The sequence below is a fragment of the Mastigoproctus giganteus genome, chromosome 8 (genome assembly GCF_048544385.1).
Source record: "Mastigoproctus giganteus isolate SK-2022 chromosome 8, ASM4854438v1, whole genome shotgun sequence".
Taxonomy (NCBI): Eukaryota; Metazoa; Arthropoda; class Arachnida; order Uropygi; family Thelyphonidae; genus Mastigoproctus; species Mastigoproctus giganteus.
Window position 1 is genome coordinate 51,961,909 of NC_143582.1, and position 24,854 is coordinate 51,986,762.

At 37.6% G+C, this 24,854-nt stretch overlaps 1 protein-coding gene across 2 annotated transcripts in view; it reads right to left on the bottom strand.

The window, feature by feature from the left end:
- Positions 1–24,399, bottom strand: part of cno (adherens junction formation factor afadin) — a 525,824-nt gene extending 501,425 nt beyond the window's left edge. For both annotated transcript variants that reach the window (XM_090380034.1, XM_090380033.1), the window contains exon 1: positions 24,122–24,399. In XM_090380034.1, the coding sequence (XP_090236160.1) occupies positions 24,122–24,232 (111 nt within the window). In that variant the 5' untranslated portion in view covers positions 24,233–24,399. The remainder of the gene's footprint in view (positions 1–24,121) is intronic.
- Between the last annotated feature and the right edge of the window lie 455 nt (positions 24,400–24,854).

Below are 24,854 nucleotides of genomic sequence, written 5' to 3' on the forward strand. Positions count from 1 at the left end.
TACAAAGACAATTCAGAAAAACAGTGTCCATGGAAGTATCTATAGAAAAGGCATGCAGCAGAAAGAGAGAGTTCATAAGACAGACAGTAGCGATACTTTGTAAGAGATGGGTCATTAATTAACATAACTGTCCTCTTTTTAATGAGTCTAGCGGCCTGAGATAGTTTATGAGGACACAGCCCAGATGCGGGGACAATATTCCATGGTAGGACAGATTTGAGATTTGTACAGGTGAGTAGCCGTTTAGAAGAAAAGTAAAGCCGAGAGTGAAAGAAACCCCACTTTGTTGAATGCAAAGGAAAAATTTGAGATCTACTTATGCCAAGAGAGATTGGAAATCAGGGTAATCTCTAATGGAGAAGTGATCGTGTATAAAAATCTGAGTAGTGTCGAATATAAGCACAGGGGCAGAAAAATCCTTTTCACGAGATACAAGACAGGACTGAGTTTTAGAAGGATTTAACTTAGCTAAGTTATCTTTGCACCATTGTAGAATTACCTGGAGATCAGCATTTAAGTAGAAAATAACAAAAACAGTTGTGCCTAGCGAATGAGTGGTAGTGGTAGGCACACATAGCGCGTTTCTTTGTACTAACTCACTCCTTTTGGTGACCTTTTTGTCAAATAGTTAGTTAATAATCCTATAAAGGTAACTTACAAAATTTGCAACGAGTATGCCCAATTCTGTCTTGACAATACCACTTCTCCTCTATTTTGTCTGAATCCGGAAAGCCACAACTCTGGATCTTGTTTTTTCTGATAAAGTTTGTTGTTGGTATTACTTTTCAAGATCTGTGACAGTTTTTATAACAGGCCTTGCGAATTACAGGCTTGTAATCTGTATAAGGAACTTGAAGGTACTGTGAGAATGTGGTAAGAGGTTGTTCAGCGGCAAGATCAGCAGTCTCGTTTCCCGGAATTCCAGAATGTCCAACAAAATGTTACTGATTGATTCGACTCACTGCAGTAACTGATCGTGAAGAGTTTTCAGTGTATGGTGACACGAAGAGAAATTCTCCCTTATGGCAAAGACCGCACTGAGAGAAGAGAGTCAATATAGATTAGGGCAGGTAAAATGGAACGTTTAACAATCTGGTCAAGTTCTATGGTCTCCAATATCAGTACTGTACTCAACTTTTGGAAAAATTCTATTAATCTGTATGGTTTGTCATGATCATCTTAACTAATGATGCTGGGGACTTTGAAATGGACTGACAATTATTTATAACTTGGACTTTGGACTGTGTGAATTTTCTATATTTATCTATGAGTTGCGGCTCCTTTCAAAATAATTGCCTTAAGCTTGCCCACAAACATTTCTGGAAGTCATTTTCTATATGCCCTTTTAATATCTCGTTTTTAGGATTGGTAGTCTAACGAAGGACCCTTATAATGTCACTCGGTTGTCTGTCTGTCCGTGCATCACAGCATTGTATCTCTGGAACCACTCAACCTATTGACTTGAAATTTTGCATGGGTTTGTACATTAAGTGGATCAACATAACGCCATATTGATGTTGACAAAACTTTGTGTGAGATGTGGGGGAGACAAAAAAAATGTCGACAACCTATAGCTTATTATAGACCGTTGGAAAGAGCTCAACGAATAGGTTTAAAATATAATTTTAAAATATTTTTAAAATTAAAAATGGCGTCGCCAGACAGTAAAATGTGAGTAAATTTCGCGTCCCCCCTCATTTCCGTCGCTAATAGAGCTAAAAATTATATTAGCTATGCGTTATTCGATGCTTATTAAGGGAAAACTATTCAATTGAAATCTATCATTTACTTGGTGTTAAAATTAAAAAAACAATTTTTATTGCACTTCGATAGCGCGTTTCTTTGTACTGTACTAACTAACTCCTTTTGGTGACAAAAAGGTTGCTAAATAGTTAATAATTCTGTTAGTTAATAATAGTTAAATAGTTAGTTAATAATATAAAGGTAATTTACAAAATTTGCAACGAGAAATATTTTTTAACAATTTTCAAAGCTGGAGATGTCCCGGCAAAGGAGTTAGTCCTTGATAGCCAGTGTTGAGGCGACGGTGGTGGGGAGGCGCCTGCGCGGAGCCATGCTCGGCCCTCACCTGCCAGTCGTTTCTCTCCTAAGACTTTAATCGCTTCTCCAGGAAGAAGTCTGAGTCGCTTCTCCCACTCTTGTCATTCACAACAACTGGAAAGACTCAAATAGATAACGTTTTCGTTAGTTCCTCAGTTTTAGGCCAAGACGGGATGTTAGAAACTTTTTTCAGCCATAAAGCTCTCTATTTGAGATACTACACTAACGACCATTCGTGACTACGGACCCTTCATCCTGAGTGCCTGGCACTCAGTAGTTGACCGATTTATTTATTTTGAAAACGTACTGAAAATGGGTTAGGGAAGAGGAAAACGTCAAAGGGGAAAGGTCTGGGGAGTATGGTGCATGTTCGCACACAGGAGTTTGTTTTTGGTCAGAAACTAGCGAACAGAGCGCGCGTTGTGTGCTGGATCATGATCATGCCTAAATTTTTAATTTAGGCATTCGAATGCTTAAACGACGATAACTTCTAATTAATGTCTTTACCCAGTCCATATTTTTATGAGTTATCATGGATACCGGACAAGCCTGGTCGTTCATCTTCTCCCATATAAAAATCTTTTATGCCATTCAATCGCGCAAGCTCTTGACATAGTAGCATCCCCATAAACTTGGCAAGTTAACAATTCAAGTTTTGTTAAAAAAACTGAGGTTGATTCTGTTTTTTTTTTTTTGTTTTTTTTTTCTGTAATTTTTCAGGTAAACTGCAAAAACACAAAGTAATGAAAACCTGTCTCACTGCAAAGCGAATAAGCATGTTAGAACGTGACTTGGCAGACCAGAGAAAGGTTCAAAGTCGACTGCTGTGCCTTTGTTTCACAAGTGGGACTTGGTGTATAGTAGCTGCGCGCACAGTCTCGTTATTTAATACCCTATAATTGAGCAAAAACAGGGGACAAGTATATTAAAATAAAATGATTTAAATTATCTGTACTGTTAGACAGCAGTGTAGCCAAAGTTTGGCAGGAACCGTCTAAATACAATATATATAAATAAATAAAGGTAACATTCTTAATTACAAAAATCAAATATTAAGAGAGAATCCGCGATTGTCCATTCGTTTTTTTTTTTTTTTTTTTTTTTTTATCCAGGTGATTTTTAATCTCATTCTCAAAGAGTGAAGTCATTAGTCAACAAGGAAACTCAACAAGATTAAGTAACAATTACATCAACAGCACAAAAATAATTTATTACGTGTTTTCGATTAGGAGAGATAAATAAGATGGAGGGCTGTTAAAATAAGCAACCGAAATTTTTCCCTCAATGGGAAGTCAAAGTTTGAAACGTTCACATCCCGGTTGCCTTTTATGTTATTTGTGTATGAGTAACGATAAATGATCAGCTTGGTACAATCATCTAGTTGACCGAGACAAGCCTGAATTAAGTGCCTCTCGTTTCTCTCAAAGACTGGCTCCTAAATCACTTTAAAGTGACATTTCTGAGGTGAGTGACCGCGACAGTCATAGTGTTGTCTGGAATTTGTCACCACTAAAGGAATTTTTTTTTATATTAAGCGGCAAGTTGAGAGTTATTAAAAGACCTTCGCACGCTTTTTCACACCACCAAAGATGAGAGAAATGCAAAATAACAGAAGAGGTAACGGATCTCAACACAAGCCAGAAAAATTGAAAGCATCTGCGATTTCCAGCTCGTGACATATTTTCGAACTCAGCCCATATTTTTAATGCTTGAGAAATAGAAAATATATTGTTCGAATTTGGAATTTTCATGCAAACCTGACAAATGCTAACTATGAACATTAGAAACTGCACGCGCAAATCATTACAGAAATACATGCAGAAAGAAAAATAATTTCTGAGCAAAAATTATTAGACTCCAAACCAGTTATCCTAACAAAAACGCATAATTTCCTTGCATCATCAATTTATTCTTGAGCTTGTTCATACAGTTTTCTGGTGAAAAATACTGGAGTAGGTCACCAAGTCTTTCTCCAGCGAAGAGCTATTATATGGCTGTATAGGCCTTTACTAATTAAAACTCAGTCTTTAAAAATCTATAAGCTTTTCCGATTAAAGTGATATTTTGTCCCAAAATTAGATACAACTAATCAATGTGACAAACCCTTCCACTTAAAGTCCTCTGCATCTTGTAGAATTCAAAAAGCAGCTCTTCAAACTTTCAAATACCAGCGCTATGCTAAAGCGGTAACCGGTAAAAATATCCTATTTTCTAATTATTATTATAATATTTAACAGCAAACACATGCATTGCAGTTACAACCGCAAGCCTCTACTTCCAACAGCTAATTGTTGCCTGTACCTGTATCACGCGGTTTTCACCTCGCATGACCACCATAGCTGAGCACATGACATTCTATACTTTTTGTAATAACGTTTACAGCCGAAGAAGGACTTTTATTTTGTTACTCCAACCTTTTTAATTTTATTCCATTTAATATAGAAATTATTATTAAGTCTAACAAAGAGAAAGATAAACTGTTTAAACGGATTTCGATAATTTTCTGAAGAAACAACAAATGAAGTGTCCTCTCTAAAGCGGTATTTTCAGGTTTCGACAGTCTTTTTCTTGCTAGATCCTGCTCCTATCCATAATATCTTTCGCTGTAATAAAATAATATGAGAAAACAAAAGGAAATATTTATTATTTTAATTATAAAATAATGACAGTATACAATTATTTCACTAACACCACATGACAGGCCGCCGTAGCCTATGACTGCTGAATACGGTGCTGTTTCTTGTATTCTGTCTATCTTGGGAACTCCTGACCGTTTGGTCGTCCCAGAGTATAAACAGATTATTTATTTACTGGCAATAATCACAATTAATTATATCAAAAATATCAAATATTAGTTTAATTATATCAAAAATATCAAATATTAGTTTAATTATATCAAAATCACTAATTAAAATTTGCAAAAAATTATAATCAGACGTTTAAGTATTATAATAATAATCTTAATAATAATACTTAAAAGCTAAATCCATTATTTGGGTAACACTTGTCTCCGTGCAGTGTGCGTTCTCGTAGAAAGGATTGATTGTACGGTCGAATTCTGTGATTATTGTGAAGGCGTTTTCTTTCTGATTGTTTTGTCGTCGAGGAGGGGTAGGTGCTTAGCTGAAGTAAGGTGATTTTCCCCCCATCCCGCTGTTTTAAAATCGATAAAAGAGTTCGTGATTTAAAAACAGCATCAAGTGGGGTAAAATACCCTACGCCAGGGGTGACGAACCTTTTTAAGGGTGCATGCCAAAATTGGCTAAATCTTAAAAAAAAAAACTACCCTCGCGTGCCCCTTGAATATCGGAAAGCGATATTCAAGACATTAGTAATCACACAACTTCGTCAGGACGTCTCACCACTCCAACTTAAAACAAAATACCCCAGGGGCTCACATCTGGTTTTTAGGATTGGGTTGGATATAATCATTCTTCTCTTTCTTTCTGATTCCCTTCCTTCTCTCTCTGTAATGCAGGAATTTTTTTTTTTTTTGGCTGGTGCAGCATAAGCCTCAGGCTTCCTTGCACCATATGGCTAATAATAATCACTGCATGAATACAGCTATTTACTGAATGATATGACTTCGCTACATGCCTGACACAGAGAACGGACTTGCGCAGGTCACTCAATATGGTTTCTGGAGTGATGTTTCCAAGTTTGAAAATTTATTTGAGAAGATTTTGGGAAAATTTATATGAAGAGAAGACCTGGATCAGGCCGCAAGAGAGTGACTACGCCTTCCCAAGATTGATATTTGAGCTATGCCTTCACAATCGCCATGCTAGTGCTCCTGATCTAAAACTGGACTTTGAGATGGCCTCTGGTGTTGAAACAAGTGGGTTTTTTTTTTTTTTTTTTTTTGATAGTTGTTGGCGCATAGGCTTCTGTGGCCATAATGCACCTCCCAAGGTTTTTGCAATACTTTGGTAAAGGGTGGGGGTAAAGGCAGGCACTTTACCCACCCAGCTAGCCGGTCGGCAGAAACAAGTGCACGAACTACCCAAAGATGGCTTTCGGAATGCAGTCTGCATGCCTATGGGGCCCGAGAAGAAGCGACTTGCTTGAGCTAAAACGCATGTTTCATGGACAAAAGAGCAATGGGACACCGTCATCTTTTCTGATAAATCGAAATTCAACCTGCATTCAAAGTATTTTATTAAAGTTTTGCGGGATCTGGGGTTTCCCCTATCCGCCGCTATAAGGTAACAGTATACATAGTGTACATAAGGGCTATTTACAATGATGATGATGATACAAAATAAACACTGGACTTTGGAGTCCAGCAGACTGATTAGTACATCAGGTAAGAGAATCCAAAAACAGTCTTAAAACAAGCCAAAGTGATCAATCCCCAACAACCAGCTAAGCATTACAAAAAGATTTATGCTTCAAAAGAATTATTTACAATTTCTGGTTTCCAAAACAATAGAAAGGGTCGTAAACCCTTCCATCTAAAATTCAAAAAACCCAGTAAAGTCTTTCCAACCAACCGAAAGACGTTGGTATTTTTCCATCAATTAACATTAATTTAGTATTTTACTGAACCTCAGGAGTAAAAATTCTTTTCCTCCATTTAAACATTTTCTCCGCATAGGTGGAGAAGGCAGCATAATACTCAGGATAATAGAATCCATTTGTGAGAAGTTGAAAGTCCTGTCTTAAATCATCATACAGAGGACAATGAAAGACTAGGTGCTCAAGTTTCTGAGCACCACAACTGCAGAGAGGAGTGTTACTTAATCCGAATGAGAACAATTTAGAGTTAAGACTGCCATGCCCAGTATATATAAAAGTAACGTATAAACCAGGATTGAACCAGTCCATTTTCTTATCATAATCAGCAACCTCGGGAAAATACCTAAGGTCTCCCTACCCAAGATAGAAGTAGACCATGTATTTTGCCACTCTCTACGACATTCCTTTCTTATTCTTTTAATGTCTACATTTTCTTGTAAACCTTTTACAACTGCAGGAACATTTTTTCTTCTACAATATAAAAGATAGTGTAAAATTACTTCGTATTGCATTGGCAATCTATGACTGAGGAGAGCAGCTGTAGAGCTACTCTCCTCAGTCATACCTGGAGAGCAGCTGTAGAGACCGTTTGACAAGCTCTGCTTACAGCGAGAAGAAAAAAATCTTTGCGCTTGAATAAGATACTTTTGAACAAGGGAATTATCAATTCTATATCCCCAGTCTCAGCCACATAACACACAATTGGTATAAATATACAAGGGAAGTATAATTTAATAGAAGATTTCTTTACACCAAAAGTACTCTTGGTAATTTTAATCATTTTATAGCTTTTATTTTCTGAAGTACATATTTTGCATGATAATTAAAATTAAGACAGTCATCCAAATAAATTCCTAAGATTTATGCTGCCTAGTACTCCTAATCATTTCTCCATTTAGCTTAATAACAGGTGGTCTATTCACATCAAGGAAGCCCTTTAGCAACATTTGTTTTGTTTTATTAGTCGAGATTTGAAGTTTATGTGTTTGACAAGAAATATCCAAGTCCTCGAGCTCCTGGCGGGAATTACCAAAAATCAGAATAACAAGGTCGTCTGCGTAAGCAAGCTGAAGGATGTTGTCACAAACAACCAAAAGCCACCCACAAGGACCATGTTCCAACACACAGGACCAAGAACAGAGCCCTGGGGGCAACTCCCCTGCTTATAGATCTTGTGACAGAACAAAATCCTGAAGTGACTGTGATGCTGCAGGAATCAAAATAATTCAAAAGGAAACGGTAAATGGGGGCAGAGGCCCCGGCCTCTCTGGACATCGCCAGGACACTCGGCCACCAAACAGCGTCGAATGCCCCTTTGAAGTCAACAAGAGACCGAGGACATATTTAGAAGTGGAATTATTAACAGTATTCAGAACCTGACAAATAGCATCAACAGAAGACCTTCCACGGGTAAAGCCGAATTGAAGTGGGGAACTTACATTTCTATCTAAATAGTAATTTAGAAAACGAGAGACAATTTTTCTAGGACTTTACCAAGGATGAGCAGTAGAGCAATGGGCCTGTAAGAGGCCAGATCATTGGAGGGTTTGTCAAAGGACTTAAGCAGAAGTTAGTCTAGCCTGTTTCCAAGGCAACGGGAATAACCCCAAAGACAGACAAGCATCCATAAGATTTAATATTAATGGGCAATTTTTCCAAAATCTTTTAAGAACAGAAACCTCAAGGAGGTCCTGTCCAGGACACTTTCCATTCCTTAAGGTTGAGATAGTAGAATCCAGCTCAATATCCGAAAATGGAGCCTCGGCACAGGGGGCCCGGCCCCTTGGTATGATAAATGGTCTAATCTCATTGTAGTTTGGATGGTGTTTTCACAGGAGGCAGTGTTCAGGTGGAGCAAACCATTCAAAATGGCATTAATTGACAAGCTCCAGTTCAGGTTTAATTACCATTCACAGTAATAGATGAGAAAACATCACCAGGATGAATCTTGTTTGTAACAAGTCCCCACGGATCTTCATTTATGTTGTGCTGAACAAACCTTCACCAGGAGAGTTTTTTTTTTTCTTGGTAGATGGTATTGAAATAACTCCTATTGGATTTATACAACTCACCAAGTCTGTAAATCTCAGCCCTGCGCCTGTTAGCTCTCTGAAAATTACGACAAGCATTTTGTATTCTTCTGAGAATAGTGAGATTTGGGGTCCACCATGGAACACAGTTCATTTTCGTTTTTTTCTTTTTTAAGAGTGGTCTCACAGACGGTGTTTAGAATCTCTTGGACCCTGGTAACCTGCATATCAGCAGGAAGAGAGCCAAGCTGGATGATTATTTCTTCAGAAGCAAGCTCACTAACCTTTACATCAAAGCTATTCCAATCAACATGTTTTGTTTTAAACCGTAGGAAATCAAAACAGCACCTGATAGCCCTAGGATTATTGCTATGACTGATCGTAAAGGTGATGGATGACATTGTGGTCACTCAAGCACCACGATGTATGGCTAAGCCAGCTGGAAGTGCCATTACCAAGAGCAGAATCTGAAAGGGTAATTCAACCTGCATGGCTCAGATGGGAAGAGATGTCAGAAGACGAAAATTGGAGGCATACCATCCTGACTGCAAAGTTCCCCGCCAGCCAGATGGTCTGGGGATGCATAACAAGCAAAGGGGTGGGGGGCAATTAAGTTTATTAACGGAATGGTGAATGCATAAAACTACACTGCTCTCGAGGAGTGCCTGAAACCCGTTATTAGGGATCACCACATAGACATCCAAAACTGCATTTTCAACAAAACTCAACACCTTGCCACACAGCAAAATTGGTAAGTTTTATACTATTTAGATTTGATGAGTTTGTCCTCTTGTCTCACAAGGCTTAAAACATACACCAATGTTTTCCCTTGTTTTTATCCCTTAAGATGCAGTCATACCTCAGAAATGTTGGCATTATTGAGTGCTGGACTGGCCAGGAAACAGTCTAGATTTGAACCCTATTGAAAATTGCTGGTACATAATGTGGTCTAAAATTGCTCAGAAGAAGTCAACAAGTAAGATTCAGCTGCAGGAGAGCATTGTAAGGGTGTGGTACAATGAAATTGGACAACTGTATATCCAGAAGTTGATTAACTCTATGCCAGATCGTTGCAAGGCTGTAATTGCAGCTTGAGGAGGAACAAAATATTGAGGACTTATTCAGCTGATTTACAAAACATTGCATTTATCAAACAGTTATTACTACTGTTTCTTGAGAAATCAAATGTCTTTATGGCCTTCATTTTCCAATAAATTTCATAATCATACATTCCTACATTTACTACTCCATGGTGCTTGGGCCATGAGGGTCCTTGACCACCTTGACAACTGAATTCCAGAGATCTCTATTAAGTATATTATTAACTGCTTTAAGTAATAAACCCTTTGGAGAACAGCACCAAGAGATTGCCTATGACCTGGGCCAGCCCTGATCAAATAGAAATGGTACTTCAAAACAAATACCATTTATAAGAAATAATAACCAAAGGTGTTTGATCCTGAATTAAAGAGAACAAGCAAATCTTAAATTCTACAAATTTATAGAGGCGATAGCCAGGTGATGTGGGAAGGTAACACCCATATATGGCTGATGATACTTAAGCTTGCTTTCTTACATTATCTACTAATACTAAATTAATGCAATGCAAGACCACATTTAATCACCATTGACCTCAAACATAAATTATGTTTAGTTCAAAATGACCTAACATCAAGTTTCTTGAACCACACTTAACTAAATGTTTATAACTATTCCATTTCACAATGCAAAAACTTGTTTAATCAAATACTACATTTAAAATTAGAAATATAGACAGCATTTAAACAACTGAATAAATATGGCTCATTTTAAAAATTTCCTCAGAACAATCATATAATTCTTGCCTAACAAAATACAGAAAAGTCTTTGTTACTGTTAGAAAGCCTTTACTGTTTCAGATGAAATCACATACACACTAAGGCATAGTGCAAGTTTTTAGTACTCTACTGAACACAATACATTCACTATAGTGAAACTGCTACTCCCACTACTTATTTTATTAAAAATGTAAGTAGAAATATAAAAATCTATTTTAAAAAAAGGGGGGTGGGGAAAGAAAGCTAACAGGACATTATACAGGAATTCAGAATAAATTTCAGAAATGAATACAGGAATTGAAATAGAACATTACATTTTATTTTATAATCAGATATTACCAAGAACAACAGACTTAGCAGAGATGAAGATATTTTAAAATGGATTAATAAAACTTTAGTTATGCATTAACAATGAAACTTCTTTAGTAAAACAAACTAATAATCAAAATGTACAACTGTTGAATTTCAGGGTAAAAAGTAAAGATGTCAATAACCAATTCAACACAGTATGGTTGTTTGTTTTGTAACATTTTCATAATACACCACTTCATATGGTAGGCTACTTCCTACAGTCTTTATTGTGTATGATGTCTGTACAAGTGTGTTCACAAGGTGATGTACACACTGAAAAATTACAATGGGAGTCCTCCCTCCACTTTTGATTGGCTAATTATAGCCTCAATCAAAGAGATCTTTAACATGGCAGTGCTTGTGTACCCTATCATAACAAGAACACTCATTCTGTACAACAGACTCAACTTTATTCTTATTTCTGGAAAATGTTTTTAGGTTAGTATACCAATGTTTGACATTTGTACTTGTTAACAGGAGAGACTGCTTCTGCAAGGATTGGATACACTTAAATAGAAAGGGTGCAAGAATGTTTGCTGATGCTATCGAGGCAGTGTTAGGTGGGTCGGAAAACTGCTAGATTGGGGGGATACAAGGACTAATAGATTAACAGTAGCCACTGGCAGAGGAGAAAGTGATTCTTGCACTGCTTCTATTGGAATAAGCAGCAGCCTGGAAAATAAGATGCAGGATATTTCAGAGACTGCTGGGAATCATGGGGGTACAAGTAAACACATGGGTTGTGTTAGGGTGGCTAAGAGGAAGAGCAGGTGCATATATACTTGCGTATACACCAATGCTAGGAGTTTAGTAAATAAATTTGATGGATTTGAGGTATTGCTCAAAACATCAAAGGCAGATATTGTTGGGATTTCAGAGACGTGGTGTCACACAGATATAAGGAATGCAGAACTGGAATTTGGGGAGTACAATGTCTACAGAAAGGATAGGAAGGGAGGAGGGGTTATGCTATTAGTTAAGAAACACAAAATCCAAGGAAGTGAAGCCAGTCGACATCGCTGGACAGTGCATTGTACTTGTTAACAGGAGAGTCAGTTTGGTGTGACATAAGCATTGGGAGATCAAAATTGAGAGTAGGAGTGTGGTATAGGCCTAATGACTCTGATGAGTATAGCCAGTAAATCAGAGTCTTATAATGGGGGATTTTAATTTCCCAGATATTGACTGGAATTTGGGGGCTGGTCACTCACACACTAGCAAGGCTTTTTTGGATTTATTGGATGATTGTTTTCTACATCAGCATGTTCGGGAAGCAACTAGAGGGAGTAATACTCTTGATCTGATTATCAGTATCGATTCTTCATGCATTAAGAATCTGCAGATAAAGGAACCACTAGGTGGCAGTGATCAGTGTTCTGAAGTGGGATTTACTCAAAGAGGTAACTACCATTAGGGGTAAAGGGAAGGGGTATTGCTTTCGTAAAGGCAACTACGATGGACTGAGACAGTATTTAAATTCTATACAGTGGGATCAACTGATGATGTTACCAACAGCAAATTCAAAATGGGAAGCATTCAAAGAATGCTTCCAAACCTTTCAAACCTTTGAAGCTTTCAGTTCTTTGAAAGCCTAGTAGAACTTTGAATAAGTTCTACTAGGCTTTACATACCAACTAAAAAATACTGTTCAAGGTTTAGGCCTAAATGGATGTCAGATGAACTAATGAGGCATATGGCAGAGAAGAAAAAGGCATGGGATACATACAAATTAACATGTGACACAGAAGCCTATGATAGATACAAGTTGATCTGTAACCAAGTTACAAAGGAGGTTAGGCAGGCGAAGGCAGATTACGAGAAATCCTTGGCAAGGGATGCGAAGAAAAACAGCAAAGAGTTCTTTACTTATGTAAACTCTAGAAGGAAGGGGATGAATCAGATTGGTCCACTTGATATCGATGGGTCAACTGCTGATGATCCTGCTCAGGTAGCTAACAAACTAAATGAATATTTTGCATCGACATTCACACATGAGGAGTTATTCAGGGAGGGGAATGCCAGAGGTGTATTCAACTCTGGCAGTAAGCTAGAGAATCTTGTAATAACCGAGAGTAAAGTGGAGGAGAAATTGTTGAAGATAAACACAAGAAAGGCACCTGGGGTGGATGGATCTATCCAGTTATATTAAAGGAGGCAGCAAAGGAAATAAGCCCTTAGCCATAATTATGAGAGCTTCCTTGGACTCAGGGGAGGTACCCATGGACTGGAGATGTGCAAATGTGACCCCAATTCACAAAGGAGGATCAAAGGCTGACACAAGTAATTATAGACCTGTGAGTTTAACTTCTGTTCCCGGAAAATTAATAGAGGCACTGGTTAAAGAAGCACTGCAGGATCATCTAGACAAGACTTCAGTTATAGCTCTGACACAGCATGGTTTTGTTAAGGGGAAGTCTTGCCTGACCAATTTGATTGGATACTATGATGCAGTCACAAAAGAACTGGATGCAGGGAATAACTTTGATATTATATACTTGGATCTTAGAAAGGCTTTTGATACTGTTGCACATGGAAGACTGCTGCACAAATTGGAGCAGTGTGGCATTGGAGGCAAATTGCTCCTATGGATAAAGGGGTGGTTGAGGGGGAGAAGACAGAGAGTGGTAATCAATGGACACTGCTCATCGTGGACTAATGTTATTAGTGGAGTTCCTCAGGGTTCAGTATTGGGTCCTTTATTGTTTTCTGTATTTATAAATGATATTGATGATGGTATATCAAGCTTAATGTCCAAGTTTGCAGACGATACAAAGGTTGGCAGGGTTGTCAAGGACACTACTGACACTATGCTGCTGCAACAGGATCTGGAAAGGTTGAGCAGATGGGCTGAGAGGTGGCAAGTGAAGTTTAACATTGACAAATGTAAAGTACTACATATGGAAAACAGCAACCCCAGAGCAACGTTTCAACTCTGTAGTACTACACTGACAGTGGTAGAGAATGAAAGGGACCTGGGGGTGGTTGTGCAGGCAGATATTAAGTTCTCTGAGCAGTGCAGACGGGCTGCAAGAGTAGCTCATGGTGTATTGTCAATGATATATAGGAATTTTTCTAGCAGGGATAAGGAGGTGATTATTCCATTGTATAAGGCAATGGTCAGGCCACACCTAGAGTACTGTATACAAGCCTGGAGGCCTCATTTCAAGAAGGATGTAGAGCTGCTGGAACGAGTACAGAGAAGGGCAACAAGATTAGTGAATGGAACAAAGGGGTGCTCTTACGAAGAAAGGTTTAAGTTTTGCAAATTACAGTGTCTGGAGACTAGGCACCAGCGAGGTGATCTGATAGAGGTGTACAAAGCCTTGAATGGTTTGTGCATGCTCAATGCTGATGGGATTCTTACTCTTGCTCAAAATAATCACCTGAGAGGGCATAAATTCAAATTGAGGAAAGACAGATGTAGGATAGATGTGCAGAAATTTGCCTTTAGCCAGCGGGTGGTTGGTAGGTGGAACAGACTTCCATCCTTTGTCGTGGAAGTTGATAGCCTAAATAAGTTTAAGGCTCAGCTGGACAGGTATTTCGAACGAACAGAGGGGTGAAGTGGAAGTGGTTATTTTTTATTTATTTATCTTTATTTTTTTTTGGCTGATGCTGCATAAGCTTGCTTTCTTGCATCAAATGCCTCTACTAATGCTAATTTTACTAAGGACTGCAATACTTTTTTCACGTAATTTATTTTTTTAATAATAAAATTTGAATATTAAAAAATGCTATGTCATTTTGCACCAGTTATTTTCACTGAATGAAAACTAATTCATTTGGACAAAACAATGTACAGACATAATAAAAATGAAACTATTAGTTTTAAAGTTGATAAACCCATTAAGCGAGCAAAATTTCAAAATTGCATATGTGCACATTTTTCTGCTTATTATATATAAAACATAAAAAAAAAAAAAAAAAAAAAACTGTATTAGGTACAATTAGAAACTTCCATTTTCAAATTTCGCATGTGTCACACTTATGCAAAAATTCAAAATTATTCCTACGCACACAATATATATATATATATATATATATATATATATATTTTTTTTTTTTTTTTGTGAATAATGTCTACTGAAAAATATAGCACAAATACTTTATCTTCAGTTTAAAAAAAAACAATTTTGCATTTATAAAATATAACTTTATTTTATATTTAATTTATTATTAATCCTACAGAAATGATGTCAGTAACTTGCATGAGGAACTCACTACACTGTGCTAATCTAACTACGCTAAACTTAATACTAAATGATAGTAAATATCACTATGCAATCACTGTTATATGTTGTTATTTGTTTTTTAGGAGCATTAGCAACTAAGCAACCGTATAATTTTTTCACTATTTTTTCCACATTGGAAGGCATACCAATGACAAGAGCTACACATGCTGCAAGTTGGCCATCCCTAGCCTAGACCATCTGTTACGAGTCAAAGAACTACAGATGTGATGGAAGGGTTAGCTGTAGTGGAGTTATCACACTGGTTCAAAAGTACAGTTTTATTGGGGTTTATTGTCAGGGACAATAGACCTCAAATTTGCAGTTTTATCCTTATTACAATTTTTTTTTTTTTTTTTTTTTTTGTAATAAGGATAAGTGGAACAGAAAAAAAGTATATCAACCAGGAGCTAAAATAGATGTTACCAATATGTTTTTAGTTTTTAATGGGATGAGAGAGAGTGAAGAGAGCATTATTATTCATTCATGTGTAAACTAATGACATTTAATGCACATAAACCGACAATTTGTTGGATAAACAGAGGACTGTGCTGAAAAAATGCCATGCATTTATTTTGTGGGGGGAGGTTTATCAGTGTGGCCCATCTTTGTAGGTAGAATGAACCTATTTTGTAAAGATGGAATACATTTGAACAAAGGTGGTGCAAGGATCTTTGTCAATGTCATTAAGGAGGCCTTAGAGCATTCATGGAAAATAGTAGTCATGGAAACCAGCAGTAAATACACACATGAATTTTTCTGGTGATGTAAGTCAAAGTAAATACACACATGAATTTTTCTGGTGATGTGAGTCAAAGTAATGTTTGCACACAACTCAAAAGTTCTGGTATGAGACCTCAAAAGCCAAAGGGTCATCTGATATTGCAAGGATGTACTGAGGAGAGAAATGTTTTAAACAAACAGGAAGCTAAGGAAATGCATACATAAATACAGTAAAAGTTATCTGCCAGGGGTCAGATCCGTGACAAATTATACAACACGCACAGTACTGTATAGGTTATAAAAATCATACATACTGTATTTTATTTACATACAGTACTATAGTATACAGGGTGTCTCAAAAATATTGGTACAAACATTTAGGGGAGGTAGATAACACCTAAAGGAATGTGAATCGCATAGGAACCCATAACTGGAAGCATCACGGGAAAGTAGTAGCAGAGGCACAAGAAGCAGAAATGACAAGACAGTAATTAGAGGCAAACATTTATTTGACATAATATTAACAATGGAGTACAAGATGGATGCATTTCATTATGTTACAACAGATGCTTGAAAGTTCCACCATGAGACGCGATGCGTGCGTGACACCGACGCAGCATGGATTGGCGGACACTGTCGAACACACCTGGAGTTTCTTTGACAGTAGCAGCAGTGCAGACGAGTCTTGCCACGAGATCCATTTCCATCTCCACAGGCGATTCATACGTGGCAGATTTGAGGGCCCCCCACAGAAAGAAATCAAGGCTCGATAAATCAGGTGAGCATGGGGGCCAGGCAACGGGTCCACCACGGCCAATCCATCGACACCCAAAACGCCTGTTCAAATGGTCACGAAAACACCTTCCATAATGGGTAGGCGGCCCGTCATGTTGAAACCAAATGGTGCGTCTCACATTTGCTGGAACATCGTCAAGTAACCCTCGTAGAACTTGTTCAAGAAACATCTGATATTTAGCAAAGTTCATGCGGGTTGGTAACAGGTATGGGCCGACTAAGCAGTCACCGACCATACCTGCCCACACATTTATTGCGGAGCGATGTTGTGCTGCATGGGGGCACACACCGTGTTGGCCCTCTGCTAATCCATACACTAGGTGTATGTCTGCCAGCTCACAGTTCGTATATCGATGCATGCTCTTCGTGTGGCGACCACTGCTTGAATGAGTAAACCAGAAATTTTCCCTCTCACGAACTGATGAACAGCACCGTGCACCAACTTATGGTGACATTTCCGGTTATGGGTTCCTATGCGATTCACATTCCTTTAGATGTTACCTACCTCCCCTAAACATTTGTACCAATATTTTTGAGACACCCTGTATACTATAGTGTACTTACATTATCACAACAGGACAGACACATTGAACATGAAAACAATCACACAGTACTGTAATTACATTTTACATTTATGTTTTAAAAATGTCAGTCATTTGACGTTGCTCAAGCAGTTTGGGAAGCAATGTTACAAATTTTATGCAAAAGTAACACTTGGGTCCCATCTACTTCTTCCTGAACTTTGAACCATTCAATGCACTTTGACAGCATAGCTTCAGCTTCACTGTGGCTAATTATTGTTGCCCCATTGGTGTCAGCTTTCTCCTCTTCCTCAATCTCTCACAATCATCCATATCATCAAATTTCGCAAAATTTCATATCTAAAATTTTGCAGCCAATGTCTATTCTGTCTAAATTCAATCAATTGTTTTATTTCCTCTATCACTGTGTTTAAAAAAAACAGAAAAAAAATCAACAGCTGCAAAAATTCAGCTTCCTTTGGAATGCATTCCACATTGGTTTCAGTGGCAGCTGATTTTGTTACGAGGCCAGTCTGTTTCAACATCTTTAAGGTTTCTGGGAGATCATTCCAAGAGTCAAAATGGCTTCGTTTATGGTATAGCTCTTCAAACAGAAGATCTTTTACACCCAATTCAATTTAGTTTCTGTATGAACATTTTGCAATAAGAACCTTTCGCACGTTCATAACTTCTTGGTCCATCGGTTGAATAATAGGCGTAACATTTGCAGGCAGAAAGTGACACGTTATTTTGTTATCATCGGTCTTAAAATCACATATGGGCGCACTGTCCTTCAGTAGCATCACTTCTTTTGGCAAACCTTTTGATAGTAGATATGACTACATGTTACACTTGGTACAAATGCGTTATGGAAGCAATCTTGAAATATGTTGGCTTATCCAAGTGTTTTTTTTTTTTTTGTGTGCAACATATTTAACTGGCAATGCATTTACATTTTTAAAAGATCTAGGCTTTACGGCTTCCCAATAACAAGTACAGTAATGGGATTTTGAGACGATCAATAGCATTAGAACATGCCACTGTGATTGTGCAATATTTTTGCATCTCATATCCCAGAGCTGTACTTTTTGTCTTTAAGGCCAAAGTGTTTCCAGGAAGTGCCTTCAACTGCAGCAAAACCAGTTACTGCAGTGGTACACTTGATCTCTAAACAGACATAATTTGGCTATTTTCTTCTGTGATTTATTGCAGAAGAGAGAAATTTCAGCACTATCTACACTTAGCTTTACTCCCTGGATCAACTGTCAAATACAGTGAACTTAAATTTGTCTAACCATCCAATGCTCACCTTGAATGAAGGCTCTCCACCAAGCTTTTTATTTTTCTTGATGGCTTTCTCAATTATCATGCCAGGTCCAGGCACTGGAATTCCCTGGCTACATTTTTGAACAAACCACTGAAATATTGCAGTATCCAACTGGGCACTTTTAGGAGGCTTCACAATTTTACATTCTTTCATATTACTACCATTAGTGGTTCCCTTTTTTGATATGAGAGTTTCAATTTCTGTTGGCATCGCGATTTGTCATTCACTGTAGTTCTTTCTATGCCATAAATAGATGATATACTTGTAGCACTATAATCTATAATCTTTCTGTAAATGCTTAATTATGGGGCAATCCCAACACTACACACTTACGTTTCTCTGCTATTTTGTGACATTGTTCTAACTTGCAAGAAAAACCTCACTGGAAATGTACATGTATAGTACTCAAGAACTTTTTTAAGTACAGACTGACTGACGACAGGCGATGGTGGAGGAGCCAAGTGCAGTACTCTATGAGGAATGGCATCGCTGCCCTGTCACAATTAACAAAAACTGATGATTTTTTTTTTTTTTTTTTTTATGTAAACCCCAAACACGAGAGGTATTAGAACCTATAATACTTAGTACCATGCTTGGGTTGGAGATTGAGAAGATATTTGTTGATATTGGACTTGAACTTCTGTAAACTGTAATTTTCAGGAAATACGTATGAAGGAAGGTTGTTCCAGAAAACAGCAGCTGAATGAATAAACGAGGAAGATGAAAAGTTGGTTCTGTGAGTTTGAAGCTGGACAGTAAATAGATGTTGGCGGCACGCGTTCGGACTGTTTTGAAAGAGAGCATTATAGAAGCCAATTCAGAAGAACAGTGCCCATAGAAATATCTGTAGAAGAGGCATGCAGCAGAAACAGTACATCTATGAGACAGTGAGTGGAGAGACTGTTAGAGATGAATCATTAATTAACGCAACTTCCCTCTTCTGAATGGAATCAAGAAGACTCAGAGAGGTTTTGGGGGCACCACCCCAGATGTGGGAACAATATTCCATGGCTGGGCGGATTTGCGATTTATACAGAGTGAACAGCTCATCGGAAGAAAAGTAAAGGTGAGAGCAAAAGAGAAAACCAAGTTTTTCAGATGCAGAGGAAGCAATATTTGTAATGTGCTTGTGCCAAGAGAGATTAGAAGAGATATTAAAAGAGATATCATTTTGCCTAGAAATTGCAGTGTCACTAAAGATAAGCATAGGAGCAGAAGAATCCTTTTTGTGACATATAAGACAAGACTGAGTTCTAGAAGGGTTGAAATCAACTAAGTTGTCTTTGCCCCACTGGAGAATTACCTGAAGTTCGGCATATAAGGAATTGGTAGCAAATTTTCGAGAAGTTGAAGCTGATTGAACAGGACAAAGTTTCTCAAAATGGAAAGTGGAATGCAATGTGCTATCATCAGCAAAACTATGGACAGGATTTACAGTCAATGGAAGAAGGTCATTAATATACAAGAGGAAAAAAGTGGGGGAAAGAACTGAACCTTGGAGGACACCGGCATTAGTGGAGAAGTTAGAAGACAGAGAGCCATCTACCATCACCCCAGTGAGCAACCAGAGAGAAAACTGGATAACCAATTACTAAAAACAGTTAGCAAACCATAAGATGGAAGCTTGTTTAGAAGACCTTTATGCCAAACACGATCGAAAGCCTTTCAGATATCAAGAGCAACTACTTGTGTTTCACCGAACCTTTCCATTGAATTAGTCCATAAATGGGTAACATAAGTCAGAATATCACCAGTGGATCGACACCGAAGGAATCCATACTGGCGATCGTTGATCAGACTGAAAGTTTCTAGGTAGTTTAAGAATTGGCAGTTAATTGCTTTCTCCGTCACTTTAGAAAGAGTAGAAGTAATTGCAATGGGTGGGAGGGATTTGTCACCCTTTTTAGGAACTGGCTGGATATGAGCAAATTTCCAAGCAGAAGGAAAAACACCTTTGGAATAAGAAAGTGAAAAAAGGCAGCAAAGAATAGGAGTAAGTTCAGCAGCACAGGTTTTTGAGAACAAGTGGAGAAATACCATCGGGACCTGGAGCTTTCTTGGCATCAAGATTCATCAAAATCCTTCTGACATCCTTTTGACAGAAGACCACAGGAGGCAGTGAATGGAGCGTGTTGGGAATGGTGGGAGGTGTTTTACCAAAATCATTAATACACGAGTTGGAAGAAAAATGGGATGCTAGCAGGTCAGCTTTATCCTTAGCTGAAGTGACAACAGAACCATCTGGTTTAGACAGGGGTGGGAGTAGAGATGGGCAAAAGTTGTGGCCAATAGCTTTGGCAAGAGACCAGAATGCTCAGCTACCATTAGCGCAAGAAGCAAGTTTTCTACTCATAGCCTGTTCAAACTCTAGTTTGGACTGATTAATAACTGCTTTGCTACAATTGTTGCAAACTTTGGTGTAGGCAGAAAATGAAACTGGAGAATCAGAAACAAGCCAATTCCGATAAGCAACATTCTTCTCTTGAACAGCCTAAGCACACTTATTGGAAAACCAAGGTTTATTTAAAGGACGAGATTTTAAAGTGGAGTGCGGGATAAAGGATTCCATTCCTGCAAGAATAATTTCACTGACACGATCTGAGCAAACATTGACATCAGAAGTTTTTAAACAGTAATCCGACCAAGGAAAAGAAGTCTTGCAGGTCATCCCATTTTGCATTCTTGTAATGCCAAACAACAAGAGGTTGGGAATAGCCATGAGATAAAGGCTCCATTGGAGAAGAGAAAATCACCAAATTGTGATCTGAAGTGCCTAAAGGACCTCTCACATCAACCGTGTACTTAGAAGGGTTGTTTGTGAGAAAAAGATCAAGCATGTTGGCTGTATAGTTAGAATTGTCTAGTATTCTTGTAGGTAAATGAACAATCTGTGCAAGGTCATTAGTAATTGCAAAAGCCTCAGCATCTCGACCAGCTGGGTCGGTATGACTAGAAAACAGAAGCCAGCTGGAGTTGTGTACATTAAAATCACCAAGGAAAATTACCTCACTGTTAGGAAAGTTGGACTGGAGAATGTCAAGTTGCAAAGAGAGGAAGTCAAAGAGCTCCAAGTGATTAGTGGAGTTGGGAGAATGGTAGAGACAACAGTGAATTTGACACAATGAGGTAGAGAGATTTTAAGCCAGAGAAGATCAAAGAGAGGAGATTCCAAGTTGCCAAGTCTCTGACAGGGAATATCAGAATGGACATATGCACAAGTACCACCTTTGAGGCGAAAGGAATCATACAGCGAATAATTTGGGCATCTGAGATGAGCAGTAGTTGAATCAACCGATAACTGAGTTTCTGTCAGTTTAAAAGAAGTACTGTAAAAAGGATGTGTCAAGGCAGCAAACACAAAAACACTTAAGTCTAAACTCTCTACAGCAATGTCAAGAGCATTCTCAATAAAATAAGTCATTGTGAATTCCTGGTTAGAACAACTAATGTCAGCATAACAGAGTAATATCAGCTAACAGAAACTTGGCATCACCCAGAAAAAGCAGATGAGTTTCACTAAGAAGTATGACTAACCCCTCCTATCTTTCCCAAATGTATTTGGGAAAGTAGGTGAGGTTAGTCATACTTCTTAACAAAAAACAGGCTGAGTAAAAAAAAAAAAAAAAAACTTTCCAGATTTGGAATCTACATATACCAGCAGAGAATCTGTGTGATGTGAAACAGTTTGAAGAAAGGAAAAATTAGGGTAAAAGTATATAAGAGCAGAAGACCAAAGAGTATTACAAGAGCATCTATACTGATTAGAGCAAAGTTAGAGGAACTTGCTAAGGGGGACAATTGTATATTAACAAACTAAAAAGCCTCGAGTGAAGAGAACTTAAGGAATTCCTCCAATTGTCAATGGTAATCAAAACTCAGACCTCTCCAAATGAGTGATAGACTGCAATGTATCATCCCCACTAGGCTACCACAGAGGACTTAAAATAAATTAGTTTCTGTACGAACAATTATTCTAAGTCACTAGCTCCCTTTTGTAGCCACAATGAACTTATGCCCATGGCTGGGGCCACACTCCCCACACCATATAACCCTAGAAATGGTGCTGATTACCCTTATGTTTGTTTTGGAGATTGTTTCTTCATTGAGCCACTGGACACTATTAGTGAAATTGCCTGATTACCTGACAGCCCAGTAATGATTTTCACAATATGAAAGATGCCAATAATTCAAAAGAAGGAAAGTCTTCATATTTAATCATCAATCATGTTTGTTAACAAAAAATTCTGGTTGTTTAACAAAATGGAATTCTATCTGTATTCGTCATGTGTTTTGCATATCAAGAGATTTGCTGTTAATTACCTAACAAGTCGTTTTCTGTTTGACATGTTACACTTTTTTATAATCACCATATTTTTAATTATATGATGTATTTATCTTCAGTTGGTACTTTCACTGATGCACTATTTTCATCTACTTTTCATCATATGTATCAATTTAGCATGTGTTTGGCTGTCTAACATTGGCTTCAAAGTATTTTGATACTTTGATATCATCACTAACACCAAATATTTCATTAATTGTAACGTTTTGAAACTTATTCGTAAATAATTTAACATGCTGAAACTTATTCTCGGTTAATCTTCCTTTGAATTTGCAATATACTGTATTCTAGCTATCCCCTGTTTATGTTGCTAATAATGTCTATTTCTCAAATATACCTTTTGAATTATTGTAATACAGAGATTCCCAAAGCATGGAACATCCTCAGCCATGAGGACATATTTGTATGAAACACTTTTTTAAACATTTTTTTTTTTTTAATCCTTTGCTTAGTTGATTTGATTTAGTTAACACTCGGTACTTTCAAAATCAAACTCAGGGAGCCTTGGCAGCTTCAGAAATTAATGGAAATTGTTTATTTGCACTTGTTCTGGAAGATGGGGGTGGCCAAGACACAAAAGTTTGAGAACCTTTGCTCTAATAAATTTTTGCTGTGTGCAATTTTCATGATTTTGTTTTTTAATAATTTTGAAATGATGCTGTGATTATTTATCCATGTATTACTTTTAAAACTGCCTTTGAAATTATCTTTCTCGCCAACAATCATTAATTTAACAAATTAACGAATGAAAGTCAATTATTCCAGTGGTGTAACTGAAGTTATTCCCCATGGCCAAGTAGTCAAACTTTCTGAAGTAGAGGAATTATTTTTCCCCAGGTGCTGAGCAAATTTGTGAATTCATCTTGCCTCACCAAAATTGCTCATTCTGTTCCAGGTGTGGCAGACATCTGTGATGGTGAATGGAAAATTCTACGCACACGCTCCAACCATTTACGAGTATTTAAATAATAAGAAACAGTAAAGAACAGATGTAATATTTATATCCATTTACAAACAGAGGTATAGCTGTTTCCATTAATCTCGATTATTTTAAGTTACAGCCGGACGCCTCACGTCTCCTACCAAGTACACAATATTCTTGGAGGCAACTAAGGGACATATGCTTCAGCACATCAAGTCTGTTTAAATTGTCAAGGACCAGTGTCACCAGCCACCACCCGTTGGCTGGTTTACCTGTTTGCCTTCGGGACATAGTGAGACGTGCTTCACCTGCGCCATCTTGAATTTGATAACTAAACTCCGCTTATAAGATGTCGTAATTATCACCTTTTATATTAGCCACACTTCAGGCATATAGAAAAAAATATGATATTGTACATAATAAAAGAAACTTTAACAGTAAATTAAAAAGCACTAGTCTCTATTAAATTAACGTTAGCCACCCACCTCATTCGGTTCACTAAGCCAAAACATATCCAAACGGTTAGCATTCCACTGAACGATGACATTTCTTAATTTTTCCCGTTCTTGGGCTTTGCGTTCACGTTCACTAGCCATTTTGTTTGTTTCAGTAACTAATTTTGATCACAAACACAAATGTGGAAATTGCGAGAAAAAACATCTGTATATCCTATGATACTTAAAAGCTGTAGGCACTTAACTGAGGTCGACGTAACTTCGATAGCAACATGGTCACTAGACACTAACGAGAAACACTGCGTAAACACACGCAACACACTTACGGTAAAAACGAGCAACAATCACTACGACGGACAATAGCATAATGCTTTCAGCGCCACGCTAAAACAAAATTCTCCAAATTCAGCATGATTAAAGTAGATATAATCATGCAGATATTCAGCAAAAGTAGTAATAATAATTACCGAAATTTTCGTGAGGAAACAGAAACACGTATGAAAATAAAATAAAAAAATTTTAAATTGCTAATTTCTTAGATCTGTGATTCATACATAGAATATTTGGGGGGGGGGGGGCAGTAATCGACTAAGCGCTTGATCCAAACTAACAACATTTACAATAATACGACATACTATTCGGTATTTCTATTTCTTAGTATTTAATATTTAGCTCGAATAGATACATAAGATAAACACTAAAGATGCAAACACAAATGTGTTTTATGTATTGTACTGTTCCATAGTACAGTACAATGCATTAT